The 10,502-nt window shown below is 48.8% G+C and overlaps 1 protein-coding gene across 1 annotated transcript; it reads right to left on the bottom strand.

Moving 5' to 3' along the window:
- Positions 1-3,213: 3,213 nt before the first annotated feature.
- Positions 3,214-7,263, bottom strand: LOC116244924 (uncharacterized). Its single transcript, XM_031616722.1, has one exon. It carries the CDS (start codon positions 7,261-7,263, stop codon positions 3,214-3,216), a length of 4,050 nt encoding a protein of 1,349 aa, XP_031472582.1.
- Between the last annotated feature and the right edge of the window lie 3,239 nt (positions 7,264-10,502).

Here is a 10,502-nt window from a genome sequence, read left to right as displayed (position 1 = left end):
ACAGAGGTGAGCTCGGACAAGGTGAGCTTGGGCGAGCTGGGCTAGGTACAGGAAGTGGACTTGGTCAAGGGTAGGTTGGGCAAAGGGGGTCAAGTGTTTCAAGCCCTAAGTTGACCGGGTGAAGGGCAGGGGCGAAAATGTAGGTTCCTACAAAGTAGCTAGGGTAGGTTTAGGGCTAGGCTGGGTAGAAATGGAAATGACGTGGGGCTAGGTTAAGGGTAAATTAGATTAGGTTTGACTAAGATTTGGAATCTAGAAGATGAGCCTAGGTGGCGGGTGAGTAGAGACTATCTCCTAGATGTTAGGAGAGAGGCTAGGGATTAGGTGAGGTGTCTAGCTAGGTGGAGCAAGAAATGTGGTGAGGTGGATTCAGTTGGTGAGGTGGAGGAGCGAGCTGGAGGGGAGAGACTCCTAAAGTTTTCTAGAAGGGACACTTGGCTGGAGGAGGAAGAACTAGATCCTACTTTGTTGGAGACAAATCCTAGCTACTCAATCTCCCCCTTAATTTTCTCTCCAAATGGTGGGCGATCCACCAAATGAGGAAAAGATTGTGGAGGGGTTGACGAGCTGGCCTCTCTCTCTCTCTCTCAAGCTGCTCTCTAATTCAACAGGATTAGGACACGTGGCAAGATGAAGGGATGAAATTGAACAAGAAGAAACACTTACCAAAATGGAGATCGGCTAGGGTTTCTCAAGGTGGCCGGCGGTGGGAGTTCTTCCCCAAATGTCGACCGGAATTTCCCCAATTCTCACCAATGTCGCCTAACTCTGATGATGTCCGTCAAGTACAGCAAGAAGGGGCTGTTTTAGCTTGCTGTCCTCTGCCGGAGTTCGCCGGAAGATGTACCAATGTTAACCGGAATAATAGCAGCGGTGGCCGGACGCCCAAATGTGCGCCGGAATTTGGAATTCTCGCCTGATTTCAACTTTTCTAACTCATTCTTGGGCTGATATTTTTCTATTCTTTTTCTTTATTTTCTTTTTTCAAGCCCTTTTCTTTCTCTTTTCTTCTGAACTTTCCGGCGAGATTAGCAGATCTGAACCGTGGCTGATTTTAACTTCAAACCCACGGTTCAAATGCTATTTTCAAACACGGAATCAAGAAATCTACGTGATTAATCAAGGGGAAAGTGGGTGACTCGTAAGAGACCCTTTGAAACTGGTTTCCACCGTGGGAATGAAGAGATCACTGGCTGGAAATCCAGCAAACTCCTCCTCCTTAAGCCGAACCCAGAGACAAAGAGCAACAACGTCGTTGCACCCTCTTTCTTCTTCTCGTTAAGGACGCTTACCGCTTGATCTCGAAGGATGGATGGTTGTCTTCTTCTTTCTAGTCACCTGGATCAATGAAGACCTGCCCTGTTGGAGTCGTGGCCCTTAACCTTGCTGGTGGAGAAGCTCGGTTGCACCATGGACGCCTTGGATTGAAGTGGGGAAAAACCGGGAGGAAGAGCTACCTTGCGCCTTGCACTAGGAGACTCCCAAAGCCGATCAACCTTTGGCCGAGTGGAGGAGAAGAGCAAAGAAACCAAGGAGAAGAAGATGAAGCCGCGGGTTGAAAGTCTTGTCCTCGTGGTATTGCAGCAAAGGCTGCTGTTCTAGCTAAACTACAGATCTACCGTAGAGAGAATAAGGCATGGAGAAGAAGATTGCGCCTAGAGAGAGAAGAAGAATTCGGGAGAGGAGAGAGAAGCTAATCTACTAATTACTTAATTTCATTCCAAATTCAATCAATGCATACCAAATCAAATGTTTACAAAGCTTATATAGTAGCTGAAATGGAACGGATCTAAACATTGGATCCGGGTCTGAAACTTAAAGCAATTCACACTTACACAAGGCGCAAAAACAAATACCAAAGCAAATAGCGAAAAACAAGGACTTGAGACCTAATGTCTCACTATCAAACCGGGTCCTCCTCTCGCCCGCCCTGCTGGGTTCGACTTGGACCAAGCCTGCCTAGGTTCGCCCTAGACTGACCCTAAGGGACTCGGGTTTGACCAAGACTAAGGCTGGATTCAACTAGAAACGGACTGACCCACCTTCTTGATCTTTAAAGCCTCGCCTAGAGCCATCGCACTACCTCCCACACCTCCCTCCGGCTGACTCCAAGCTCAGTTAACGCTTCAACCTTGGGTGAATCCAAGTGCTGCACACCCTCCCTCTCCTCCCTCTTGACCCAGCCCCGGGTCAAATTGACTATGCTCAGCCCTAGCAAACCGAAGATTGAACCCTCTTGTCCCTGAGACTGCTCTCAGCCACATCCGTGGCCGCTTGTGGCCATTTGAGGGTGGCCCGTATCAATCCACCCTCCTGAGATGGAGCTTGTCCCCAAGCTCCTGTAGGAAATTGCAGCTTGATCTTCTCGAATAATTCCCAAGAAGTTCCACCATCGACTCCTTCCCATTCGATCATAACCTCATGACGAGGCCTGCCATTACGAGTAACCCACCTGTGCTTCAAGATACGAAAAGGTCTAGGTGCAATATCCGGTAAGGGTTCTTGCTGTTCAGGAACTGGTCCGTGGTGCGGCTTCAGTCGAGACACATGAAAAACCGGATGCACAAGGGCTGTAGGCGGTAATGCAATACGGTACGCTGCCTTCCCGATCTTCTGTAGAACTCTAAATGGCCCATAATATTGGGTAAGAGCTTTGAATAAGGTTGCCCCAGTAATGATTTTGTCTCATGGGCAATCTCTCAGCCAAACCATGTCTCCTACCTCGAACTCTCTATCTTTGCGCCCTTTATCATGGGCTTTCCTCATTCTGACTTGCGCTCTCTCGATATTCTTCTTCAAAGTGGCAAGAATCTCATCGCGATTCCTCAGAGTGCAGTCAACTTCGTCATCTCTAGCCGTGTCCACTTCATACCTCGAATCGAAGTTGGAGGATAGCCATATAACGCCTCATGCGGTGTCATGCCCGTGCCCGAATGCAGACTGGTGTTGTACGCCCACTCAGCCCATGACAAAAATTTATCCAAGTGTTGGGCCTCTCACCAGCGAAACACCTAAGGTAAGTCTCCAAAGTCCTATTGACTACCTCACTCTGCCCATCGGTCTGTGGATGATGAGCAGTGCTAAAGTTGATTACCGTTCCCGCCATCTTCATATATTCTCTCCAGAAAGCGCTCATGAAGATCGAGTCTCGGTCACATACTATAGTTTGTGGCATTCCATGAAGCTTCCCGATGTGATCTTGGTACACTCCTGCTACCATTGGTCCGTGTAGTTCTTAGGTAGAGCCACGAAATGACTATACTTCGTCAATCTATCTACCACCACCAAAACTGCTTCCTTCCCCTCGGATCTGGGCATCGCATCTATAAAGTCCATCGACACATCTTCCCAAGGCTTATCAGGAATAGGAAGAGGGTTCAGATGCCCTGGAGGTTTGGTCGCCTCGTATTTTTCCCTTTGGCATACGGGGCATGCCTTCACATAACCCCTCACTTCCGACTTCATGCCATCCCACCAAAATTGAGCTTTAATCCTTCCCATGGTCTTGGCCACTCCCTCGTGACCCGCAGCACTAGAATTATGAAAATGCTTAAGTAGTTCTTGCTTAAGATCGGAATCCTTGGGGACCAACGCCCTTTTTTTCTTGCAAAGCATTTCTCCCTTAAGAGTGTAGTTGGGGATGGATCCTGGATTCTGGCGAATGGTCTGTTTGAGTAGCCTCAAATTTGAATCTTGATTTTGCTCTTCAATTATTCTCTCCCATAGGTCTGTGCTTATCACCGAGAGAGTCTTCAGTTGCTCTGGCATGCGAGATAGGGAGTCTGCTGCAGAGTTCTCAGTCCCCTTCTTATACTCAATAGTAAAATCATAGCCAAGAAGTTTGGCTAACCATCTTTGTTGTGTCGGGGTAGAGACGCGCTGTTTAACCATGTATCTCAAGCTGCTGTGGTCAGTCCTAACCACAAATCGTCTCCCTATCAGATATGGTCTCCATTTGTCCACTGCCATGACAATTGCCAATAATTCCTTCTCGTATGTGGACAAAGGTTTGGCCCTGCTGGTCAGGGCCTTGGACATGAAGGCTATAGGATGCCCTTCTTGACTCAGCACTGCCCCAATGCCCACATCACTAGCATCCGTTTCCATGACAAAGTCCTTGGCGAAATCTGGTAGAGCCAAAACTGGTGCGCTCATCATCGCCGCCTTTAGCTTCACAAAAGCTTCTCTAGCTTTGTCCGTCCAGGTGAACTCTCCTTTCTTCAACATGTGAGTGAGAGGAGAAGCTATCAATCCATATCCCTTGATAAACCGACGGTAATAACCAGTAAGTCCCAAAAATCCTCTCATTCCTCGAGGGTCCTTTGGCAACGGCCACTGCTCCATAGCTTGGAGCTTCTCTGGATCTGCCCTGACGCCTTCATAGGACACAATATGCCCAAGATACCCAATAGATGTCTGTCCAAAGCTACACTTGGACATCTTAGCGAACAGGGTATGTTCTCTTAAAACCTTCAAGACGATGCGAAGATGCTTGGCGTGTTGCTCCATGCTCTGACTATACACTAGGATGTCATCAAAAAATACCAGAACGAAATCTCGAAGAAATTCCCGAAACACGTCGTTCATACACCTTTGAAAAGTCGCCGGTGCATTGGTCAGCCCGAAAGGCATAACCAAGAACTCATAATGCCCGTCATGGGTTCTGAATGCCGTCTTCGAGATGTCTTCCTCGTACATTCTAATTTGATGATATCCCGACCTGAGATCTAACTTCGAAAAGACACGCGCTCCTGACAATTCATCTAGCAACTCGTCTATCACAGGAATTGGGTGCCTATCTTTTACAGTTGCTTCATTCAAAGCTCTGTAATCTACACAAAATCTCCAGGTATTGTCCTTTTTCTTAACCAAAAGGACTGGAGAAGAAAAGGGACTCGAGCTAGGCCTAATAATGTTGCTTTCTCGCATCTCCTTGACTAGTTTCTCTATCTCCGATTTCTGGGCATACCCATATCTGTATGGGCGGACATTTACGGGTTCAGTGCCGTTGGTTAGCACGATCCTATGATCATAAGTTCGTTGAGGTGGAAGTCCTTTGGGTTCCTCAAAGATGTCTTCAAATTCCTTTAACACCTCTTGAACTGGACCGGGTATTTCCTCCTTCTGATCCTGGTTAGAAGTTAGCTCTTCTGCGATGGCCATCAACCAAGCCGCTGACTTTTGAGTCACTAAGGCTCTCAAAGCTGCTCTCGGCCCTAGACTAGGTTCTACGGCCTTAAGCACTACTCCTTCCTTGCCATCCTCCTTAGGGAGGCACAATTCCATGGTAGAGAAGTCCCACCAGACTCGGCCTAAGGTCTTCAGCCACTTAACGCCAAGAATGACGTCTACACTCGGGATGGGGACCACCAATAGATCTACCTTAAACGGGACCTTCTGCAAGGTAAGTTCTACGTTAGTGCACTTACGGGTACATGGAAGTATGTCCCCGTTGGCCACTAAAACCCTAAGCTGTGGCTGGTCCTCTATGGTGCATCCTAGTTGGCCAGCTATGTGGTCACCTACGAAGTTGTGGGTGGCTCCTGAGTCGAGCAAGACAAGCACTTGCCGATCTCCTATATGCCCTAAGACCTTCATAGATTCCGGACGCTCTGGGTCGTCCAAAATCCGACATTCAGCTTCTGGCGCTCCCTCATCTCCCGTTGGTTCTTCTTCCGTTTCGGCCTCAAAAACTTCTTCCATAGTTAGGGGCTGGTCCTTTCCCTCTTCATCACTATCTCCTTCCAAAACGGTATAGATCCTGATGTGCTTGCACTGATGAGTAGGACTCCAATCTCCCTTGCACCAAAAACACTTCTTGTTTTTAATCATGTCCTCTCGCTCTTCGCGTGTCATGGGTGGAGGAGCCCTCGACCTGAAGATTGGCTTAGGTTCTTCCTTCCTTGACGGCGCGGAGAGAATCTTGTGTTGTTGAGCTGGTTGGGGACGAGCAACTGGAACGTTTCTCCACGACTTGTAGAGGGCCTGCTTCTTGCGTTGCCTATCTTCAATGGAGCGTGCTTTGGCAAAGCACTGCCTCAACTCCGTGTTCGGTTCAGCCCTAACGTCAATCTGGATTTCTTCTTTCAGACCTCCCACGAAGGCGGCTATGAGTGCCTTGTGAGTCCAATCCACCATACTTGCTAGATTTTCAAATCTAGCTTGATACTCCTGGACGGTAGAGGTTTGCCTCAAGTTGCGAAGCTCTATGTCATAGTCCACATAAGCGGACTCCCCAAATCTAACTGTAAGGGCTTCCCGAAACTCTTCCCAAGTCTCTACGGGTTCCTTCATCTTAAGCCATCTCAACCATCGTCTGGCTTCTCCATCAAAATGAAGAGTGGCTGTTTGGAGCCATTCTTCCCTAGGAATCATTTGGCAAGTGAAATATTCTTCCACTTGAAAGATCCAATCTAACGGGTCATTACCATTGAACCTTGGAAATTCAATACGTACTTGGAGAGCCCTGGGCTGGTTCCGCTGTACATTCCTTGGTTCCCAATGGTTATCCCATCTAGGTGGCTCTCGTTCTCTGGATTGTTCCCAAATGGGAGGGTCACGGTCTACTCTATCAGCCCATCTTCTTCCCGAGTTCTCATGTTCCCATTGAGACCCTGCGAATCTAGGTCCGTACCTACTAGCTTGCGGTCCATATGGTTCTCGGTTGATGTAATCCGAGGATGAATGTTGTTGTCCGCCGTGGTTGCCATTGTATCCTCCTTGTTGACCGTTGTACGCTCCAGTATGGCCGTAGGGTCCTCCATTGTGGCCATTATGCCCACCATTGTTGACCGTGTGGTCTACATGGTGGCCGTTATATCCGTCATTATCTCGACTAGGCCCATAGTGATGGCCTTGAAGTTCTTCCACATGCTCATCCTGCCATGTAGGACGCGGCCGGCTCGGCCCGGCCTGCATGTGCCAAGGGGTAGGATCGGCACTAGGTTGTCCGCCCAACACCCCTTTTCCCTTATCCTGTCTAGGAGGGGGAGGAGGAGGAGGTCCTTGTGTAGACCTTGGGTTGGTCTCTTGATTAGAAGACAAAGCTCTAATCATCTCCTTGATTTCATCGAGCTCTCTTAACCTGGACAACTCTTTCTTGTAATCCATCATCTCTTGACGGATTTGCAGTACTTCGTTCTCGATGTGGACCATCTTCTCCACGGCATGGATGTCCAACTCAGTTTGAGGTTGCTCCTCTTGAGCCGATGTGTCTCCCTCAATTTCGGGAGAGTCTTGTTCAGCTTGCTTTCTTCGGGCCATAGTTGAAGGCCGAAGTTCCCAAACCATGCAAGTTCGAAAGCAACTATGCTAACAATTAATTGAATCCAATCTCACTAAGCAATGCAATTCCAATAAACCCAAGAAATCAAAGCAGCAAATCTGATCTAAAACCGAAACTGAATCTGAAATTAACACTGAAACAGATGCTAAAGTCGTGCTCTTACTCTAAGGAGGCTCTGATACCAAATTGGTAGGATCTCGCCCGTGACCGGTAGAATCCGAAGCCAAAGGCCTCGCCTACCCCCAAGATCACCCTAGAGGGAGCTAAGACTCACGCTAGACAAACAAGATTCAAGACCCAAAGCAAAAACTTAAAACATAAGCGGAAGCAAATTATCACTAACCAACACACCACGGACGATGCGAACGCTCTCCAAGACAAACGGCTGGCCGGAAGTGAAGAAGTACTCTCGGAAAATGCCTAGGGGCACCTTGGGAGGTGGCTGGATTGAGCGGGGACCTGCTGGTTCTTCGCCGGAAAATGTTGCCAGAAAGTTAGCAGCAGTCACCGGAGGTGGCCGGAGCTGACCGGAGATGGCTGAAACTGGCACGCCGGAGTGGTAGATGCGCCACGAGAGATCCGATTGAAGAGATGCTCGTCGGTGATCGCCTAGGAGCTTCAATTGCTGGCGCCTTGTGTGGACGGGACCAGCTGGAATGTCCGCCGGAATGCTGGCCGGAAATGGAGCAGAGGTCGCCGGTGGTGGCCGGAGGCCGCAGGGAATGAACTCGTCAAGCCGTCGATTCCTAGACTCCAAGGGTGCTCAAGAGCGGTCTCCCTTGTGGGCTAAGGTAGGAATCAACTAGGTGCGACTTGACCTAGATTGGGTTGGACAGAGGTGAGCTCGGACAAGGTGAGCTTGGGCGAGCTGGGCTAGGTACAGGAAGTGGACTTGGTCAAGGGTAGGTTGGGCAAAGGGGGTCAAGTGTTTCAAGCCCTAAGTTGACCGGGTGAAGGGCAGGGGCGAAAATGTAGGTTCCTACAAAGTAGCTAGGGTAGGTTTAGGGCTAGGCTGGGTAGAAATGGAAATGACGTGGGGCTAGGTTAAGGGTAAATTAGATTAGGTTTGACTAAGATTTGGAATCTAGAAGATGAGCCTAGGTGGCGGGTGAGTAGAGACTATCTCCTAGATGTTAGGAGAGAGGCTAGGGATTAGGTGAGGTGTCTAGCTAGGTGGAGCAAGAAATGTGGTGAGGTGGATTCAGTTGGTGAGGTGGAGGAGCGAGCTGGAGGGGAGAGACTCCTAAAGTTTTCTAGAAGGGACACTTGGCTGGAGGAGGAAGAACTAGATCCTACTTTGTTGGAGACAAATCCTAGCTACTCAATCTCCCCCTTAATTTTCTCTCCAAATGGTGGGCGATCCACCAAATGAGGAAAAGATTGTGGAGGGGTTGACGAGCTGGCCTCTCTCTCTCTCTCTCAAGCTGCTCTCTAATTCAACAGGATTAGGACACGTGGCAAGATGAAGGGATGAAATTGAACAAGAAGAAACACTTACCAAAATGGAGATCGGCTAGGGTTTCTCAAGGTGGCCGGCGGTGGGAGTTCTTCCCCAAATGTCGACCGGAATTTCCCCAATTCTCACCAATGTCGCCTAACTCTGATGATGTCCGTCAAGTACAGCAAGAAGGGGCTGTTTTAGCTTGCTGTCCTCTGCCGGAGTTCGCCGGAAGATGTACCAATGTTAACCGGAATAATAGCAGCGGTGGCCGGACGCCCAAATGTGCGCCGGAATTTGGAATTCTCGCCTGATTTCAACTTTTCTAACTCATTCTTGGGCTGATATTTTTCTATTCTTTTCTTTTCTTTATTTTCTTTTTCTCAAGCCCTTTTCTTTCTCTTTTCTTCTGAACTTTCCGGCGAGATTAGCAGATCTGAACCGTGGCTGATTTTAACTTCAAACCCACGGTTCAAATGCTATTTTCAAACACGGAATCAAGAAATCTACGTGATTAATCAAGGGGAAAGTGGGTGACTCGTAAGAGACCCTTTGAAACTGGTTTCCACCGTGGGAATGAAGAGATCACTGGCTGGAAATCCAGCAAACTCCTCCTCCTTAAGCCGAACCCAGAGACAAAGAGCAACAACGTCGTTGCACCCTCTTTCTTCCTCGTTAAGGACGCTTACCGCTTGATCTCGAAGGATGGATGGTTGTCTTCTTCTTTCTAGTCACCTGGATCAATGAAGACCTGCCCTGTTGGAGTCGTGGCCCTTAACCTTGCTGGTGGAGAAGCTCGGTTGCACCATGGACGCCTTGGATTGAAGTGGGGAAAAACCGGGAGGAAGAGCTACCTTGCGCCTTGCACTTGGAGACTCCCAAAGCCGATCAACCTTTGGCCGAGTGGAGGAGAAGAGCAAAGAAACCAAGGAGAAGAAGATGAAGCCGCGGGTTGAAAGTCTTGTCCTCGTGGTATTGCAGCAATGGCTGCTGTTCTAGCTAAACTACAGATCTACCGTAGAGAGAATAAGGCATGGAGAAGAAGATTGCGCCTAGAGGAGAAGAGAGAATTCGGGAGAGGAGAGAGAAGCTAATTCTACTAATTACTTAATTTCCTTCCAAATTCAATCAATGCATACCAAATCAAATGTTTACAAAGCTTATATAGTAGCTGAAATGGAACGGATCTAAACATTGGATCCGGGTCTGAAACTTAAAGCAATTCACACTTACACAAGGCGCAAAAACAAATACCAAAGCAAATAGCGAAAAACAAGGACTTGAGACCTAATGTCTCACTATCAAACCGGGTCCTCCTCTCGCCCGCGCCTGCTTGGGTTCGACTTGGACCAAGCCTGCCTAGGTTCGCCCTAGACTGACCCTAAGGGACTCGGGTTTGACCAAGACTAAGGCTGGATTCAACTAGAAACGGACTTGACCCACCTTCTTGATCTTTTAAAGCCTCGCCTAGAGCCATCGCACTACCTCCCACACCTCCCTCCGTGCTGACTCCAAGCTCAGTTAACGCTTCAACCTTGGGTGAATCCAAGTGCTGCACACCTCCCTCTCCTCCCTCTTGACCCAGCCCCGGGTCAAATTGACTATGCTCAGCCCTAGCAAACCGAAGATTGAACTCCTCTTGTCCTCTGAGACTGCTCTCAGCCACATCCGTGGCCGCTTGTGGCCAATTTGAGGGGTGGCCCGTATCACCTAACTAGTGGCGTAGGGTGTAGCTGGGCTTGTCGATTACCACCTATCGAGCCTACACCCTTGTGAACT

Source organism: Nymphaea colorata, unplaced genomic scaffold (assembly GCF_008831285.2).
Source record: "Nymphaea colorata isolate Beijing-Zhang1983 unplaced genomic scaffold, ASM883128v2 scaffold0385, whole genome shotgun sequence".
In the NCBI taxonomy this organism is placed as follows: Eukaryota; Viridiplantae; Streptophyta; class Magnoliopsida; order Nymphaeales; family Nymphaeaceae; genus Nymphaea; species Nymphaea colorata.
This window is presented reverse-complemented; position numbering and strand designations above follow the sequence as displayed.

Coding starts and splice junctions, on each gene's coding strand:
- LOC116244924 (XM_031616722.1), bottom strand. CDS start 7,263: ATGGCCCGAAGAAAGCAAGCTGAACAAGACTCTCCCGAAATTGAGGGA.